At 47.8% G+C, this 20350-nt stretch overlaps 2 protein-coding genes across 3 annotated transcripts in view; one reads left to right on the top strand and one right to left on the bottom strand.

Moving 5' to 3' along the window:
- Positions 1-20350, bottom strand: part of LOC140426764 (dedicator of cytokinesis protein 2-like) — a 1003703-nt gene that overhangs the window by 415621 nt on the left and 567732 nt on the right. The gene's annotated exons all lie outside the window — the stretch shown is intronic.
- Positions 6819-20350, top strand: part of LOC140426765 (INSYN2B protein-like) — a 103283-nt gene continuing 89751 nt past the window's right edge. The window contains exons 1-2 of one of the 2 annotated variants that reach the window (XM_072511922.1): positions 6819-7482; positions 11409-13533. In XM_072511922.1, the coding sequence (XP_072368023.1) occupies positions 12317-13533 (1217 nt within the window). In that variant the 5' untranslated portion in view covers positions 6819-7482; positions 11409-12316. The remainder of the gene's footprint in view (positions 7483-11408; positions 13534-20350) is intronic. The other variant, XM_072511920.1, reaches the window with a different exon arrangement.

Here is a 20350-nt window from a genome sequence, read left to right as displayed (position 1 = left end):
AGAGATCGCTAAGCAATTACAGAATCCATGCACCCCAACAAAGCACAAGGAATAATTTACAATCCGAGATCACAAGATCACAGGTTTATAGCCAGGAAATAACTATCTGTTATGCGTGTGTGTGTGTTTATGTGTGCCAATGCAGGTGTGTACCTGTGTAAGCATGTGAATTTGTATCTGCATGAGTGCGAGTATTCAAGTGTCTGAAGGTGACCGTGTTTGAGGAGCTGTTCGGCGTGGTAGTGGGTGGGGGGGCGTGAGAAAGAGAAAAATCTATACAGACTGTATAGTTGATTGCTGGGAAGTATGTGTTGCTGTAACCTGTTTTGATACATGTTTGCAATAAAATACATTAACAAAAATATATTTAAGTGTCTGAATGTATGGATAGACATGTGTGTCTTTGAGATTGTGTGTATGTGTGTGGCTGTGCTAGATTCTGTGGTTATGTGTGTTCCTCTGAGATTGTGTGTGTGTGTCTGTGAGATAGTCTGTGTGTCTGTCAGATAGTTAGTGTGCGTGGGGGATTCTGTGGGTATGTGTGTGTACATGTATGTGCGATTGTGTGGGTATGGGTGTCTGTGAGATTGTGTGTATGTGTCTGTCTGCGAATGTAGTGTGTCTGTGAGATGCAGTGTGTCTGTGAGATTATGTGGGTATGCATATGATTGTGTATATGTGTGTATGTGTCAGTGAGATTGTGTGGGTATGTGTGTGTCTGTAAGATTGTGTGTAAGTGTCTGTGTCTGTGAGATTGTGTGTGTATGTGTGTGTGAGATTCGGTGGGTGAGTGTGTGTCTGTGGGATTGTGTGGTTATGTGTGTGCCTGTGAGATTTTGTGCGTATGTGTGTGTCTGTGAGACTGTGTGGGCACGTGTATATCTATGAGATTGTGCGTATGTGTGAGTGTCTGTGAGATTGTGTGTGTATGTGTGTGTCTGTGTGATTGTGTGTATGTGTGTGTCTGTGAGATTGTGTGTGTCTGTGAGATTGTGTGTGTCTGTGAGATTGTGTGTATCTGTGAGATTGTGTGTGTATGTGTGTGTCTGTGAGATTGTGTGTGTATGTGTGTGTCTGTGAGATTGTGTGTATGTGTGTGTCTGTGAGATTCTGTGGGTATATGTGTGTCCCACAATGGGCGGTATCACTTTGTGGTCTGCACAAACGGGGACCAGATGGAACATCACTCATGGGGGTCTCCAAGGGGATTGGAGGCCCCCAGCTACATGCCCTTTGGGCAGGGTGGTGCCTGGCAATGCTGGTGACACCTGGGCACCCTGGCTGTGCCAGACTGGCACCTCGACAGTGCCACCAATTTGGCACTGCCCTGGTGCCACTGCCAGGGTGCCAGGCTGGCATTTTTTGCCTGCGCGCGATCGGGTGAGGTTGCCCAGCCTGAGTGTTGGGGGAGGGTGGGGTGCGGCACTGAGCCAGGGGCTCTCTCATATTGCTTTGGGGCCTCGGAGATTGGGACACACCATCTCGCGCTACAATGGGGAGTCGGACGAGCGGAACACCCCATGTAAAAAGTGGGGCTATGTGCGTCCTTGGCCACGTGTTCCCCGTTCAGGCCCCTTATTCAAAGTGAGTCGCGTTGAATAGTCAACTGTTTCCCGGCACTGCTCGTTAGGGGACTTTGTCCCCTTTTGGGGAAATTGCACCCAGTATGTCTGCATGTGCTTGTGAGATTTTGTGTGTGTGTGAATGTGCGTCTGATTTTTATTCGTTCATGGGACATGGGCATCGAAGGCAGTGCCAGCATTTGTATTGCCCATCCCTAATTCCCCTTAAAGGGGCAGTTAAGAGTCAACCACATTGCTGTGGGTCTGGAATCACATGTAGGCCAGACCAGGTAAGATAGCAGATTTCCATTCCTAAAGGACATCAGTGAACCAGATGGTTTTTTACGTCAACTGATAATGTTTCATAGTCATCATTAGACTTCTAATTCCAGATTTTATTGAATTCAAATTTCACATCTGCAGTTGCGGGATTTGAACCTGTATCCCCGGAGCTGTACTCCTAGTCTCTGGTTTACTACTCCAGTGACTATACCACTACACCACCGCCTCCAACCTGTGAGATTGTGTGTATGTGTTTATCTGTGTCTGAATGTGAGATTGTGTGTTTCTATGAAATTGTGTGCATGTGTGTCCATGAGATTGCATGCATGTGTGTGTCTGTGAGATTGTGTGTATATGTGTGTGTGAGATTGTATGCATGGGTGTGTGTGTGCCTGTGAGATTGGGTGGGTATATGTGTGTGTCTGTGAGATTGTGTGTATGTGTGATTTTGTGTGTATATGAGATTGGGTGGATATATATGTGTGTGTCTGTGAGATTGTGCGTATGTATGATTTTGTGTGTATATCAGATTGCATGAGTTTACGTGTGTCTAAGAGATTGTGTCGTTAAGTGTGTGCGAGAGAAGTGGGACGGGTTTCTTTGATCCTGAGGCTAAGTGTTGACGCCGTCGTAAACGCCGTTGCGTTTCCCGATGGCGTCAGCATGGCCTCAGGGGCAGTATTCCTGACCCCTACAGGGGGTCAGCACGGCACTGAAGTGACCCACGCCACTCCAGCTGCCGATCCCGGCATCAGATGGGCACCGCGGGTCTGCGCATGCGCAGTGGGACCAGCGTGATTTCTGCGCATGCGCAGTGTCTCCCTTCTCCGCGCCAGCCCTGACGCAACATGGCATAGGGCTACAGGGGCCGGCGTGGAACAAAGGAGGCCCCTAGCCCGAGAGGCCGTCCTGCCAGGGCACAGTGGAGGCCCCCCCCCCGGGGTCGGACCCCCCTCCCCCCCCACAGGCCACCCCCGGATCCTTCCACGCCGAGGTCCCGCCGGGTAAGGCCAGGTTAGAACGGCGTCGGCGGGACTCGGGTTTTTTGTACGGTCGCTCGGCCCTTCCCGGGCGGAGAATTGCCAGGGGGGGGCCCCGTAGAGCGGCCCCCGACCGACGCCTCGCCGACCACGCCGGCGCCGGGGCAGCGTGGCGCGATTCATGCCGGTCGCGGCGATTTTCCGGCCCGACCCCAGGGTGAGATAATCCCGCCCGTTGTGTGTGAAAGAGATTGTGTGGATGTGTGTGTGTGTGTGAGAGTCTGTATGTGTGTGTGGGTGTGTGAGAGAGATTGTGTGGGTATATGTGTTCCTGTGATATTGTGTTAGAACATAGAACATAGAGCATTACAGCGCAGTACAGGCCCTTCGGCCCTTGATGTTGCGCCGACCTGTGAAACCACTCTAAAGCCCATCTACACTATTCCCTTATCATCCATATGTCTATTCACTGACCATTTGAATGCCCTTAGTGTTGGCGAGTCCACTTCTGTTGCAGGCAGTGCATTCCAGGCCCTTACTACTCTCTGAGTAAAGAACCTACCTCTGATATGTGTCTTATATCTATCTCCCCTCAATTTAAAGCTATGTCCCCTCGTGCTAGATATCACCATCCGAGGAAAAAGGCTCTCACTGTCCACCCTATCCAATCCTCTGATCATCTTGTATGCCTCAATTAAGTCACCTCTTAACCTTCTTCTCTCTCACGCAAACAGCTGCAAATCCCTCAGCCTTTCCTCATAAGATCTTCCCTCTATACCAGGCAACATTCTGGTAAATCTCCTCTGCACCCTTTCCAAAGCTTCCACATCCTTCCTATAATGCGACGACCAGAATTGCACGCAATACTCCAAATGCGGCCGCACCAGAGTTTTGTACAGCTGCAACGTGACCTCATGGCTTCGAAACTCAATCCCTCTACCAATAAAAGCTAACACACCGTACGCATTCTTAACAACCCTCTCAACCTGGGTGGCACTTTCAGGGATCTATGTACATGGACACTAAGATCTCTCTGCTCATCCACACTGCCAAGAATCTTACCATTAGCCCAGTACTCTGTCTTCCTGTTATTCCTTCCAAAATGAATCATCTCACACTTTTCTGCATTAAACTCCATTTGCCACCTCTCAGCCCAGCGCTGCAGCTTATCTATGTCCCTCTGTAACTTGTAACATTCTTCTGCACTGTCCACAACTCCACCAACTTTAGTGTCATCTGCAAATTTACTCACCCATCCTTCTACGCCCTCCCCAGGTCATTTATAAAAATGACAAACAGCAGTGGCCACTTGTAACTGGAATCCAGTCTGAACATTTCCCATCAACCACCACCCTTTGTCTTCTTCCAGCTAGCCAATTTCTGATCCAAACTGCTAAATCACCCTGAATCCCATGCCTCTGTATTTTCTGCAGTAGCCTACCGTGGGGAACCTTATCAAACGCTTTACTGAAATCCATATACACGACATCAACTGCTTTACCCTCATCCACCTGTTTGGTCACCTTCTCAAAGAACTCAATGAGGTTTGTGAGGCACGACCTACCCTTCACAAAACCGTGTTGACTATCTCTAATCAAATTATTCCTTTCCAGATGATTATACATCCGATCTCTTATAAACCTTTCCAAGATTTTGCCCACAACAGAAGTAAGGCTCACTGGACTATAGTTACCGGCGTTGTCTCTACTCCCCTTCTTGAACAAGGGGACAACATTTGCTATCCTCCAGTCTTCTGGCACTATTCCTGTAGACAAAGATGACTTAAAGATCAAAGCCAAAGGCTCAGCGATCTCCTCCCTAGCTTCCCAGAGAATCCTAGGATAAATCCCATCCAGCCCAGGGACTTATCTATTTTCGCACTTTCCAGAATTGTTAACGCCGCCTCCTTATGAACCTCAAGCCCTTCTAGTCTAGTAGCCTGAATCTCAATATTCTCCTCGACAACATTGCCTTTTTCCTGTGTGAATACTGACAACAAATATTAATTTAGCACATCTCCTATCTCCTCGGACTCCAAACACAACTTCCCACTCCTGTCCTTGACTGGCCCTACTCTTACCCTAGTCATTCTTTTATTCCTGACATATCTATAGAAAGCTTTAGGGTTATCCTTGATCCTACCTGCCAAAGACTTCTCATGTCCCCGCCTGGCTCTTCTTAGCTCTCTCTTTAGGTCCTTCCTAGCTAACTTGTAACTCTCGAGCGCCCTAACTGAACCTTCATGTCTCATCTTTACATAAGCCTCCTTCTTCCTCTTGACAAGTGTTTTGACTGCTTTAGTAAACCACGGTTCCCTTGCTCAACCACTTCCTCCCTGGCTGACAGGTACATACTTATCAAGGACACGCAGTAGCTGTTCCTTGAACAAGCTCCACATTTCCATTGTGCCCATCCCCTGCAGTTTTCCTCTCCACCCGATGCATCCTAAGTCTTGTTTGTGTGCATGTTTGTGGCTGCGATTGATTGGATGTAGGTAGGTGTCTGTGTGTCTGCATGCATCTGTGGGATTTTGTCAGTGTGTGTGTTCGTGGATGTGAACATGTCCGTTGGGATTGGGTTAAATCATTTCCTGTGAATTTTGTGGTCATCGGTTAGTGCCAAGAACCGGAGCACTCAGTTTAACCTCTGACCTCTCTGAAGTGAAGCCAAAGACAGATACCGCTCCGAATGCACCAGTGCGCCATTTCTGCCTCCCGCCTTAGCTATTCTGTGGTCTTTCTGAATGTGATTGTCAATTTAATATCAAAGGTGCTGAAGAGATTTAGAACAGAGGGCAAAATAAACTTCTTCATAAAGGTTTGAAATTCAATCACTGACATCTGCTTAATCTGAGTTCCTTTAGGGACCAGTGCCTTTGAGCTGAGAGTGCCGTTCATGGAAAATGATACAGATTCCGCATCACAATGCAGGTTTCAAGATTTTCCAAACTGGAAAGGACATTGGATGACAGGTGCTGTGGGCTTGGTTATCTAACCTCCAGTTTGGAAAGCTTGTGAACATTCACCTGTGGTGAATCAGCTAGTATCTATGGAACTCTACCCCAATTACCTCAGCCTTGAGCAAATAGAATAGAATAGGAAGCAGGGAGGAGAGGTCAAGAGAAGGTCAGTCTCTCATATCCTGTCCAAGGACAGACACTGACTCAATTTTCCCACAGGAGATTCAGGAGTCACGCAGCCCCATTCACAAAATCAAGTTAGGGTTACCCCACTGCTACCCCTAGATCGGTGTGTCGATCTCCTCCAGGTTTGCTGAGGATGATCTAGATTGGCATCAGGACCCAACCCCTCAGACCTGGCGACGGGAATAAGAACACTGAGCCGGTGGTTACTCCATCCAGATCTGAGCACCCCATTGGGTGCCAGCCCAGTATTGAGAAGCCAGGTTCTAGCCTCCACTCACAGAGTTGTCTGGAGTGGAGTTCAAATCTTTCACTTTCTTGATACAAGAGGTAGGAACATTGCCAATACACCACGGATTCATCCTTAAGAGAAGGCACAGCTTATTATCCAGAATTTAAAAAAAATGTTTTATCCCATCCTTAAAATTACAAAGCAAATGCGCAGAGTGGACAGGACAAAACCTTAATCCATCTCATTGCTTGCTCCAAGAAACAATTTAAATTCAAACCAATTCATGATCTCCACAAGAGACACATAGAAGATCCAAGCTGACGAGAAAAGACATTGCACCTCATCTTGGGCTTGATCTGACGCTTGATCTTAACCAAAAGGCTTAGAAGTGATTGGGTATTATAATGCAACACAGAATGATAGAATCATAGAATCCTTACAGTGCAGAAGGAGGCTATTCAGCCAATCAAATTTGCACCGACCCTCCAAAAGAGCACCTCACCTAGGCCCATCCCTGCACATCATTGTACATGTTAGATGATAAATTATCCAAGGTGATTCCTTTGGGGAAATACTGATGGCGTGACAGTCAAGCCAGGATCAAATAAATAATTGAATTAACAGTACCAAAAGCAGAGTTCCATTGCCCTTTTAATGATGCACGGGGGCGAACAGATTGCACTGACAGGCAGACTATGGAATAGCTTGAGACTTGTGGATGGAGGAACAGTAATTGCGAAAGCCTGGGTAATTTAGAGCCTTAACCGGACGCGGGGAGTCTGAACTGATTGGTATGCCAATAATTATTTCCCCAAATCCCACCTCTATTGCTAACCCAGAACACCTCCGATCCGAGTGTGGTGTATGGGCAGTTCTCACGTGGAATGTGTAGAAGAGAGAGAGAGAGAGAGACAGCGATAGTACTGTCAGTTTTGCTTCTGCTTTAGTTGCTAGCAGTGCAGCACCTCAGACTGTAAATATACTAAACCTGATCCTTGGCTTGCATGGTACAATATAATCGAACAAAGCTCTGCCAAGCTCTCTCCTCTCAGCAATTCACCAGGACGAGGAATTATGAATTGACTGGATTACCCCGTGCACAGACAGGGCGAGGGATGGAGAGGGGAGGTGGGGTGACTGAGGGATTTCTCTTGCTAAAGCTTTTAGCTGGTTTCATCGGGGTATTAACTTCAGGGGTCTCCTCATGAGAAGAACTGAAAATGGAATCCCGCGCTTCCTTTCAGCGTATGTCCCGGATATCGGACGACACGAGGGACCTGGCAGGTAAGAAGTCTTTCACTAACAATATTAACCCTCAGAACTTGCAGTGTAATCATAAAGCATGTGGCGTTTAAAAGTGGGCAACTTGTTAAATGCTTTTAAGTCGGTGCTTTAACCTCCATGTCTATACGTTGAATCAGCATCCGAAATCAGTGTTAAACCCATGCCGTAAATGATCTGTGAAGTGGCAGATATGTTTTCGGAGAGGGTCTGCGTGTAAATCACTTGACCTTTACATCTGTTTCCTGCTCTGTCTGGTAAGTTAGTCGACGGTGTTTGATATGGCGTTCCATATGAAAGATGGTCCACTCAAGGTTGTTCAAAGCTGTCACCTCAGCTGAGATCTCTCCCGTGAGATATCTCCCTCAATTTTTCAGCGGAAAGAGGGGAATTTAGACAGCCGCAAGTTACTGCCATCACTCAATCCTGCACCCAGCTTCGGGATGTGCTCCAGGAAGAATGCGGTAGGAGAAAAAGATGGGGAGAGAAAGAAGAGATGGTGTGGGGTGTGAGGAGAAGGGGAGTGGGGGAAGGAGTCTGAAATTTTAATCAGCAGTACAACCACTGGAGAAATGGTCAAAGGTGATCTGTACCCCCACTTGGACTGGCAGGGCTGGCATTAATAGTGAACAACAGATGAGGTATTCCTGTGCCAACTGAATGGAATATGAAACTTTTACATTTAAAGTCGATGTATTTGACTGTAACAATGTAAATTTGCCCCAAGACTTTGCTTAACCCATTCAGCTTCATTCTGAAGTATTACAGATTGCTGGAGACAGGAGAGAAATATCCTATAAATTGAAGAAGTGAAGTGAGTTAAGATGCAAGCTTGACTTTTCCCTCTAAACTCTCAAACCCACATTCCAAAGGGAGTTAGGAGAGGGGGGTGGGGGGGGGGGGGGCAGGTAGGGGGAGGTGATGTCTGAGACTGTAACTCGTAAATCATAAACTAAGAATAACCAGCACATGGAAATGAGCCCCCTCCCACTCCCTACAGCCCCTTCTATACCCCTAGTGCGGTTGGAAAGCCTGCAATCCTTTAAGAAGCAACGGGATATCAAGAGGAGAAGTGGGGCAGCAAGATGGAGAGTATAGATGAGCTGATCTCTTCTTATCCCTGTACATCTGGCAATCTTCTTCCTCAGAGCTGACCCACTTCTAGCAGAACTCCGACTAAGCGTTTTATGACTAACTAACATCTGCTGAAAAAGGTTGAGGATAAGTGGCACCAGTTTACTTTAAAGAGAAGATTTTCAGATATTTTATGAACATGGATTATGTTGGTTTTGTGAAGATACTGACAGCTTTTCACAGGTTTAGAGTTCAAGCAAACCTTGCTATTTCCTTTCCAATAATATCGTTACAATTGGGGCTTTCTTCTCCTTTCTTAACCTTTTGATTCACTTCTCCTCTCTGAATGTCAATCTTTGCAGGGACAGGGTTCTAGTAAGACCAGGTGTCTTCACTCGCTATCTTTTCATCGCCATCTAAGACTAGACAACAAGCAGCAGTGACAGCGCGGTTCCATCCTGTTTTCCCGATGCTCACATTCCAGCATGGATCACTGGGCAGGAGTCCAGGTGAAAATTTCCATCCCCCCTCAATCCAAGGGCAGTAAGGGGGGCGGGATGTAGGCAGCTTCCCGACCTTGAGTACTTGACCAGGAATCTAGTTTTTAAATTCATGCTAGTGTGCAAAATATATTAACTTTTATAAATTGAGTGCACAGCGTCTTTCTGTGTAAATTCAGTACATTGTCATCAACATTCTCGATAAAAGAGTATTTGATATATCTCTTCCCATACAGCGGCGCCTTCTGCTAACCTAATTCGGCAAAATGCTACAGCATCCTTTCAGTGAAAACAGTTCCCTGGTTAACCGTACATTTACAGCTGCATGTCTTCTGCTGTAAAATGAGTCTGTTCTACGCTTGCTACATCAGAATAACTGACAGCAAGACCACAAGCTCTGTTTTAGTGGCAGGTCATTTGTCTTGGGTTGAATCCGAGGAAATTGGTGTCCAGCTCATATCCAAAACAGCAACGCATGAGTAAATGAGTATTGAACATATACTTGTGTCAATTATTGCTTACTGTGTGTCAGAGTTGCCAACTTTGGTTAAGTGTGTTCCTGGAGGTTTTTTAAAATCTCATTGCCGCCCACCTCCAACGGCCCCAACCCAGTCAAAGAGACCAGTTAGAACCAATAAATGAAAGAGTTCTAAGAACAGGAAATCAAAACTCAATTGGATTTAACAGCCATTTGATTTTTCTTTGGGTTGACTGCAGGATTCTAGAACGCCTCTGGAGGGTTGGCAACTCTATAGGCACTGCATCTCCAGTGATCTGTGTAATACAACACCGAGCTGGCTGCTTCTGAGAGTTTAGAAAACAGGCAACCGTTTCTCTACATTACAACAGCGACTCAACCAAAGTATTTCACTGAAGCATTTTAGGAATTGCCCCAAAGTTGTAAAAGTTGCTTCATTCATAGTTTGTACTTTACATTATAATAAGGACACAGGGGGCTGGATTCTCCGCCCTGCCATGTTTCAGCCTCTACCGGCCGGCGTGATTCTCCGTTACGCCGGCCGGTCAATGGGGTTTCCCATTGTGGGGCAGCCCCATACCGTCGGGAAACTTCCCGGTGCTGGCAAAACGGAGAATCACGCCGATGGAGAATCCCGCACCGAGTAAAATAACAACAAAGTTTTATTTATACAAATTATATATATACACTACCCGGTAGACCCCTTCCGGGTTCCTGCTTGGCCGGTGCCCTACGGGCCGACCTTATATACTTTGGGTAATGGAGATACCCTGCCCATAACAGGGGAGCTCGTACGCTGCAAGGAGCACATGGAAGACGAGCATTCCCACCCCATAGGTCCTGTGCGGGATATTACAGACATTTCCATTTAAATTTATTGGTTACATAAGGTTCGTGGTGACTGAGGGTTCGACTCCTCTCCATCTACTCACATTTAGTTCTTAAGCCAACTTTACTGTTTGAAAGGTTTCCATTTTTTATTCTACTCCCCTCACCTGGGAGGCCAAGAGTTAACCCTTGCTGGAGTACGTTTACGTCAGGCCCATTCTTTCCTTCAGTATCACCTCCAAGTCAGCTCTCTTTGTGGGCTGCCCGAGAGAGAGAGCGAGTGAGTGTCTGGTAGCTATTGCACCTGGGCAGGTGTCACAGCTGAGCCAAAGCCCATTCTGATCCGGTATCCATGCATGTGCACACCCACACATGCACGTTTCTTTAAAGCAGGGGTGCTGGATATTGACAAAGGACAAGAATCCCCAGTTGATTGGCCCGTCTGAGAATCGTGGGCTGTCAGCCGAAAGCAACAAATTCTGCAAAGATCAGGAATCAAAAGCTAGTAGTAGGTTGTGGGCGGTAAAACAAAACCTTTATCAACCGAGCCTTTAGAGGGTGCTGTGAACAAATATTTATACCATTGCCAAGGTTAACCCATTGCCAACAGTAAAATCTATTCAAGGTCCATAAAGGAACAGAATTAGCAAGCCCTGTCTGACAGATTAGAGTTGGAAACACATGCACCACCTTCGGAGCAGGGAGGTCCACAGGCAGATTGAATGAAAGGCCTAAAAGGGTCAGTCCAGGGAATGCAGTGGAATGCAGTGTACATGAACATAAATTTGGTTGTGTTTGACAGACATTCAAGGGACTAGATAATTGAGGAGGAATAATTTCTTCAGGGAATTTTACAGATAACCTACTCAATAACTCTTTGTGACCATGTTTCCATGTAAAATGAGGCATCAAATCAGATCACTGAGCTACCAGCATAGAAGGAGCTCTGGATTTTTAATTTAAAAAAGCACATCATTATTTGCCTGAATTGAAATGTTTGGCCTGAGCAAACCATTAAAATCATTTTCTTTTTATATTCCTTTCACCAGAAACAAGTGTGATTATCCACTGCCAACTGTCCAATGTGTTCTCAAGTGTCCTGGTGGGTTTTTTAGGGCGTACATCCAAATTTGAGAGTCACTGAAAACTGTATCTGCAACCTCCTCCTGGCATACAGCTGAAATCAAATATATTTCAATAAACGTTGCTTGACAACCAGGCTTGGCTATAATCGGATGGCAGTGATCTCTAACTCCCCGATTTGGAGCTGATTGGGTTTTCCTACCGAATGAAAAAACGATTCTCTGTGATGGAAGCTGCTCTCAGAAGAGCCAGTTCGAACACATCACCACAGGAAAGGGGGTCCACCCAAGGCAGTTCTCGCACGAGCTTCGCCCACAGCGCTGACCAACCATACCAAGAATCCTGAGAAAGTCCCGTTCTCATTTGCGGTTGAACTCGCAGAAACCCCTTTGGCTCCCGCATTTTCCTTGCATGGGCATGTGACAGCGTGCTGGTGACTCGCAAAACAGCTGCAGCTCCATTTTACAATGGGGACGCCTGGAATCATAAAGCTTGTACACCACAAAATGACTCCCAGCTGTTAACGTCTTTACACTGCTCTCTGATGTGCATCTTCAGCTTTTGACAATAATGTGTTTTTTTTTATCCGACCCCTCGTTCTGTCTATCAGTTCACTCAATTCCACGTGAGCAGAACTAATGGTGTCGATAACGCTCAAGTCTGCATTCAGCAGTTGCAATTCCTTCGGTCTAATAAGCGTAATGGACAACTGTAACCAGGGAAGCAGATTTTGCCCAGTGACCTTGTGGTCTAGTTCAACCTGAGTTACACAGATGTTATTAGATTTTGGCAGGGGAAATACTTCCACCTGCAACTCACCATTTCTTACCTACATGCGTGGTCACAACCTTCCGCCTTTTTGCTGAGCACTGCGATGGGTCGCAAGGAAAGCAATTATTTGGAGCCTTTGAGATGTAACAGTGCCCCACTGCAAAACCCAAAGGCACGCTCCCTTGCACTCAAACACGAAGGTCAAGATCCTGCTGATTTCGTCGGGCAGGTTCAACAACGCAAGAGCAAAGTTCAGCAGGTGCACTTCAAAGAGGAACGCACATCTAACATGAGAGAAAGGACTGAAGGGAAACCCACACTTAAAGGGAAAGCACAAACCTCCAGGCCTCGAAGACTGGCCAACTGTTCACTGGTGATTACAAAGCCCCAGAGTGTCCTAAAAAGCATTGCTATTCAGACATCACCAAGTCTGCGAAAGTTCAAGGGAAAGCTGAAGATGTCCACGAGATTGACAAAGGGGTCAGTGTCAATGGATTCAGTGAAAACTAGTGGGGTTTCTCTCACAAGCAATGGCCTGGCTTTGGAAGTCCAGGACAGTGCAACACAGTCTAAGCAGACAGAGTCAGGCCAAGCCCAAGAGAAAGGAACTGAACGAACAACCAGGGCATCACCCCAATCGAGCATCTACAACTCAGTCAAGAGGAAATCTTTGTCACAGGCCTCAGATCCTGAACTACAAGACACACTGCAGGATGTAGCAGTTTCTTGCCACTGCCCAGACACATCCACGGATGCACATAACTTTGATAACTCACTGGTCTCGGACAACCCATCAGACCCTGGTCATACTCGTTCCAAAGTTGCTGCACCCCTGCCCGAAAATATCCATTGCGGAAGTCGTGTGGACCCAAACTGTTCTGCTGTGCACAAATTTGAGCTGGCATCTGCACGACAATCCACTGCAACCGAGATCAGAGCCTCATGTCACTGCAAAAAGGAAATTTGGCTAGACTATTCCGAGCTTCCTTCCGACTGTGTAGGGAAAAGCAATCAAGTGGGCACGGATATTTCCAAATCCCCGTTGTTCTCACTAAGTGATGTCAAGGCAGGCCTCTTGGGCACTGAAAGCTCTCCAAAATCCATTCGCAATCTTACAGCTTCCTGTAGCACGGAAATAAAATCTCAAACTAGCAAAAGGATTAAGGAAATTAATCAAATTCATCTGACACAGAGGGACCTATGTGATCTCCAAGGCAGAATGCAGTTAATAGAGGATACCTTGCAGTCAAACGAACACAAGATTAAAGTCCTTTTGAATGTAATTCAGGACATGGAGAAAACCAAAGCACTCAATGAAGGGTACGATGGTTTTTATTACATTTTTACTGCTTTTGTCTCACACTCCCCTTCAGCAGATCAGTGAAATTCTAAGACAAACTCCTCCCCCCCCCCCCAAATCTGATGAGACGCGGATCTCTGCAAGGGGCTGAGTTAAGCCGGGTCGACCCATAAGAGAGAGGGGAACAAGGAGGAGGCCATTGAGCCCTTACTCCATAATTCACTCAGCACTCTAACCACGATTACACAACTTTATTCCGTATCCCTCAATACCCTCACCTCACCCTCAACAAAACATCTACTGGGGCCCACTTTCATAGATATTTGGAGTAAAAATTCCAGATTTGTATTAACCTTTCGGTGAAAAAATGTTTCCTGATTTTCTTCCTGATTACTCAAACTCTAATATTAATATTTTATCTTTCAATCCTTCACCCCACAACCAGAGCAAACAGTTTCATTGTATCAACCGTATCAAATCACTGACATTTTAAAAGGCTTTATCAGATAGCCCCTTAATCTTTGATAGGTAAGGGAATAGAAGCCATGTTTGTCCAATTGGCCATCATAATTTAATACTCTAAGCCTTGTTTTGATGAATCTGTGCTGCAAACCTCCAAGGCCAATATAGCCTTCCTGAGGTGTAGTGGCCAGAATTGATGTACCGTTCTCAAGATGGAGGAGCTGGATTTAATGTTCCCGGTGTGGGTCCCATCCTCTGGTAAGAGAACCGTAGGAAACACGCATCACTTCCATGGCAAAGGCCCAACCAAACTGGCACTTAACTTGCCAGCATTGGGTCCCTCTCAGATTTAGGATCCCAGTAGCGGAAATCCTGTCAGTGGAGAGGTGCTGTCTAAAATAAAGATGGCAGCACTTCATTGCTGGTAGTGCCATGGCGAGCAATGTTGAAAGTTTATCAGTGAATGTTGTATTTCTGGACTCAGGGAGTAAGGGAAGGGTGGGGGTCACAGGAGGGGGCTGAGAGAGGGGAGGACCCCCCCCAATGCCGGATCCATTGATCAGATACTGAGTACCCGACAACGAGGAACCTCCACCCCAGTCGGCCGCTGGCAAACCCAACGGGGTTTACTGGGCAGCCTTTGGGAGGTATAGGAAAACCGTGTGACTCCCAATTAATCACTGTGCCACCACCAAATGCTCAGGGGTAATGGGTTTCAATTGGCTCGTTATTGAGAGCAATTGACAACCTCACTGCAAGTGGGCAAGTTCCTTGCATCGGCAACTTCCCACATCCAGCTTAATCACAGGAGATTTTCCCACATCGGGAGACAGATGAGCCTCTCCTGCTATCAAGTAAGCCTGGCAACTTTGTTCTTGCTGTGACAGACTGGATTCAACTCCACCCGAGGTCTGACCAAGGCTTCATACAATAAAGTGAATCACCAAGTGGCCAGGAGAATTGATGATCGTAATCGATTTGAAATGGGGGGCCCTCCCCAGCCTCTTGAATCAAGTATTGTACAATTGGGTTGGGACCAACAAGGGATGAGAAGGGTACATCCCCTGAAAACTTAAATGGCATTAATCAGAGGCATGTAAGTTTCTACTTTAAATAAAGACAATGTTGTTTCGGGATTAACTATATCAAGTAAAACCCAGATGCACAGAATGTACAGCATGGAAACAGAACAATTGACTTAAAATGATCTCAGCCAGTGTTTCTGTTCCACACGAGCATCCTCCCATTTTACTTCATTTCAATCTATCAATCTATCTTTCTATTCCTTTCTGTCATATGTTCTTACATAGCTGTTCCTTTATCCTATTCACCTTAATCACTCCATGCAGTCAGCAGTATTGCATTCTTTTTTTAAAATTTAGTGTAGCCGATTATTTTTTTTTCAATTAAGGGGCAATTTAGCGTGGCCAGTCTACCTAACCTGCACATCTTTGGATTGTGGGGGTGAGACCCACGCAGACATGTGGAGAATGTGGCAATATTGCATTCTAACCACTCTATTTAAATACATTGTTTTTCCAGCATTCTTTATTGAATTGATTAGTGATTATCCTTATCTTCTTTAGTTTTGGATTCCCCCCAAAATGGCTTCTCTACTTCAGCCTTATGAAATCCTTTCCCAATTTTAATGACCAGAACAATGTTGCCTTTCCTTTGCGAGGGGAAATAGCTTCTGCCTGTTTCTGATACCTCTGGGGCGGGATTCTCCCAGCCCTGGGCCGGAGAATCCCCGCGAACGGGCCACGCCGACCCGATACCGGCACGCGATTCTCCGCAGAGCGGAGAATTGGCGCCATTGGCACCGGCGTGGTTGGCACGGCGCTGGTCACGGGCCGCTCTATGCGGCCGGCCCGCCGATTCTCTGGCCTGGATGGGCCGAGCGGCCGTAAGAAAAGGGCCGAGTCCCACCTACGCCGTTCTAACCTGCTCTGGGCCGGCGGGACCTCGGCATGGAAGGGACAGGTGGTGGCCTGTGGGGGCGGGGGGGGGGGGGGGGCGGGGGGGGGGGGGGGGGGTGTCCTCCTCCAATATGGTCTGGCCCGCGATCGGGGCCCACTGATCGGCGGGCCGGCCACTGTGGCTAGGGCCCTCCTTTTCTACGCGCCGGCCCCTGTAGTCCTGCGCCATGTTGCGTCGGGGCTGGCGTGTTGAAGGAGACCACTGCGCATGCGCAAGTTGGCGCCAGCACCACTACGCATGTCGTCGCTGGTGCCGGCGCAACTGCGCATGCAGGGATCCTGCGGCGCACAGTTCGCGCCGGGATCATTAGCTGGTGAGGCGCAAATCGCTCCAGCGCCGTGCTGGACCCTGTAGGGGCCAGAATTAGTACTGGGAGCGGCCCGTTCATGCCATCGTAAAACGTGACGGCGTTTATGATGGCGTGGACACTCTGCCGCTGGATTGGAGAATCCCACCCCTGGTCTTTGGGGCCATCTTTGGAAATGTTCTTTTCATCTTTCCCGGTGCAACTATATTCTTTATTCTAACATGGAGCCTGGGCAAACAGAAGGGAAAGTGACCAAAATAAATTCAGGAATGGCTTCCATTATACACAAGTCACATTCAGTGGACAACACTTCCTGTTATCTGCATCCAGAAACATTCTTGCATCACCTTAATGTCTTGAGTCCATTGCTGTTGCCCAGGGAACAATGCATTATTTGTGGAAATGTGCAGTGTCACTTGGAGAACTGGGCTATGTGCTGTTTTATGGCCTGCTCCACCCTGGCCAACTGCCTTAAAAGACGAAGCATTGGGCTTGCAGTGAGAGGAAGGTACAGGAAGGCATTTGTTGCTGAGCTCCCAGATTTGCTTGCGCAGCCAGCAGCTGGGGGCCAGAGCACTCCTTTAGCTGAGAGATGGGGAGAGTTCAGAGCTGGATGAATCCCTCTTGTTTGTTTGTGTGTGCAGCTGATTACACAATGTACTGTCAGGACTTTCTCTCAGTTGGCGAGAGAATACGGTAAAACACTGGGGGAAACAGGGTAGAACCCAGCTCAAGTGTGATGCTGTAAGATAGGTGATAGCAAGTCAATAACCTATTCAATCACTCCTTAATTTCCATTCACTTCCATCAGCTGAGATGTAAGACAAGCAGCCGATACACTATTGTCCATTTCCCCCTTGATATGAAGTTAAGATTTACCTCATTGTCTATAGAGAAGTATTTGACAAAACCCAGTCCTTTGCATGAAGACGCAGTGCCAGAAATCATAGGGCGCAGTTTAATAATTACATAGTAATTATGCAAATTAGACTTTTTTTTTGTCTGCAAGCCAATTTAATTTCCCCACCAGGGCTGTGTCTCTTTTAGTGTTCCTGCATCTTTTCAAATGTTCTAGAGATGTGTGTCACACTGGTGAGACTGAACTTATTGCCCACCTCTACATATTTGTGAGTCTTTAGGAACCGCAGCTGTCCATGGGGTGAGGGGCCGCAGCTGTCCATGGGGTGAGGGGAAAGTGCTCTCACATTGCCATTAGGTAGGAAGTTCCTGGATTTTGACCGAGCCACAAGGACGGAAGGGCGAGCCTGGATGGTTTGTGACCTGATGATGTTCCCATGATATTGCTGCTCTTGCCCTTCTCAGCAGTAGAGATTGTTGGGAGATAAGTCGGGAGGTATAGTCGAACATTACCTCGCCCCATGTGATTCAGTGTTCAGTACCACATTCAACAAAATCTTCAAATCTAGGCCTTACATTAGTAATAAGCAGGATGGTTAACCTTTTGAGGTGTGAAAATAACCAAACCAATCTCTTGCTCTTGCCCAATGCGCATCATGCAAATTTTCTGACAGGAGAATTCAGCAAAATCTTAAGCTTGACTGTTTTCCTTTAGCCCATCCCTAGAGCAGGAGCACTGAAGTCAATTGTACAGCCCCCTGCCTCGGTCTCTATTAAATTCAACAAAGAAGGAGGCTAATAAGCCCATCGTGCCAATACTAGCTCTTTGGAACAGCTTATCCAAATAGTCTTGTTGCCCAGCTCCTTATCCACAGCATTGTACATTTTTCAACTAACTTGGCACAGACTGGGACTTTATGGCCGGGATTCTCCCTTTTGGGGATGAAGTCCCCACGCCCGCCGGAAAATGGGCGAGAATCACTCTGGACCTTTTCCTCAAATCCGGGGTGATTCTCCGTTTTCCAGGGGGCTAGCAGGGCCCCGGCGTCGTCCCGCAGCTCTGGCTGCCGGCGGAGCCCTGCTGTCCAGACCCCGCGGCCGCACATGCGCACGGCGGCCGCAAGGGGGTCCATGCATGCGCCCGGTGGCCCACCTCGGTGTGGGCGCCGCCGACATGGCGGAGCCACATAGCGGGCCCGCGTGGAGTAAGGTAGGTCCCCCCCAGATCGCAATGGCCCACCGATCAGTGGCTCCCGATCGCGGGACACCGCTGAGACACCCCCCTGGAGTCAGATTCCCCCGCCCCCCCACCAGGACCGCCACCGCGGCCGTAGGTCCGGGCTCCCGCCAGGTGGTACCAGATGTAGACCACGCCAGCGGGTGTTTGGCCGGTCGCCTGCAGAGAATCACCACGGGGGCCTATTTCAGCGGCCCACGACCGGCGCTGCGACAACTGTGCAAGCGTGATTGGCGCCGATTCTCCAGTCGCATGAGAATCCTGGCCCATTAGTCTCTATGGCCAGGGTTTTCCAGCCACCGCTGCGGTGAGTTTTCCAACGGCGGAGGAGGCTGGTGGAATTTTACGGCCCTGTCAAAGGCAATAGTCACTTACGATGCTCGCCAGCCATTCTGCCGGGGAACTGGCCGCAGGGGGCCGCCTTTGTCAGGACAGGAAGATCCCACCAGCGAGAAGGACTGGAAAATCCCACTCTATATCTCAGTTTCATTCTAGGTAATGCACTGACCAACTAAGACGCCCAGGCCAGGCAGGATACCCATCATTCATTCTCCATCTCTCACTCTCACATCTTGAATGGAGGGATTGGAAGATAAAGCATAATTGGTGTATTTTAAGCTGATGAACCATACCTCAGACTTGGAAGGACAACACCTAAATCAAAGTATCACCAAGTTTATGAAAAATAAAAGACAACACAGGAAGCCCACAATGTCTTTCATAGCTCTTTACCAAAGCAATCCAAAACTATTGCCTGTTCATAGAATCATAGAATTTACAGTGTAGAAGGATGCCATTCGGCCCATTGAGTCTGCACCGCCCTTGCAAAGAGCACCCTACTCAAGCCCACGTATCTACCCTGTCCCCGTAACCCAGTAACCCCCACTTAACCTTTTTTGGACACTAAGGGCAATTTATCATGGCTAATCCATCTAACCTGCACATCTTTGGACTGTGGGAGTAAACCAGAGCACTCGGAGGAAACCCACACACACACGGGGAGAACGTGCAGACTCCGCACAGACCGTGAACCAGCTGGGAATCGAACCTGGGACCCTGTGAAGCAACTGTGCTAACCACTATGCTACCGTGCTGCTCTCTCCCCATAGGCCTGGAATATTTGCTTGAAGTGTTTATTCATTTTCTTCACATACAAGTCATTTCTATCCATGAAAAACAATTAATCTCAACATAAGAACATAAAAATGAGTAGCAGAAGTAGACAATTCAGCCCCTCGAGCCCGCTCTGCCATTCAATGCGATGATGGATGATCTCCCCTTGGCCTCAACTCCATTTTCCTGCCTGTTCTCCATAACTCTTCAACCCATTGCTAATTAAAACTCTGTCTCTCTCCTCCTTAAATTTACTCCAAGTCCCGGCATCCACCGCACTCTGGGATAGTGAATTCCACAGATTCACCACCCTTTGAGAGAAGTAATTTCCCCTAATCTCTGTTTTAAACTTGCTACCCTTTATCCTAAAACCATGTAGACTCGTTCTAGATTGCCCCACAAGAGGAAGTATCCGCTCTATGTCTGCTTTGTCATTATCGTGTATCATCTTATATACCTCAATTAAATCTCCTCTCATTCTTCTAAACTCGATAAGAGTATGAGCCTAAACTGCTCAGTCACTCATCATAAGACAAACCCCTCGGGTGGGATTCTCACATTCGGCGGCAGAGTGTCCACACTGTCGTGAAACGCGACGGCATGAACAGGTCGCTGGGAGTACCGATTCTGGCCCCTACAGGGGGCCAGCACGGCGCTGGAGCAGTTCACTCCACTCCAGCCTCCCATCCCGGCGCGAACTCTGCGCCGCGGGATCCGCACATGCGCAGTGGCACCGGGGTCAACGAGGACTTGCGCAGTGACACCGGCGGCAACATGCGCATGTATGGTGGCCTCCCTCAACGTGCCGGCCCCAACGCAACATGGCGCAGGGGTTCAGGGGACGGCGCGTAAGAAAATAGGCCCGGGGAGCGAGAGGCCA

Source organism: Scyliorhinus torazame, chromosome 7 (genome assembly GCF_047496885.1).
Source record: "Scyliorhinus torazame isolate Kashiwa2021f chromosome 7, sScyTor2.1, whole genome shotgun sequence".
In the NCBI taxonomy this organism is placed as follows: Eukaryota; Metazoa; Chordata; class Chondrichthyes; order Carcharhiniformes; family Scyliorhinidae; genus Scyliorhinus; species Scyliorhinus torazame.
Note: the sequence above shows the minus strand (reverse complement) of the source record. Positions and strands in the feature narration are given on the sequence as shown.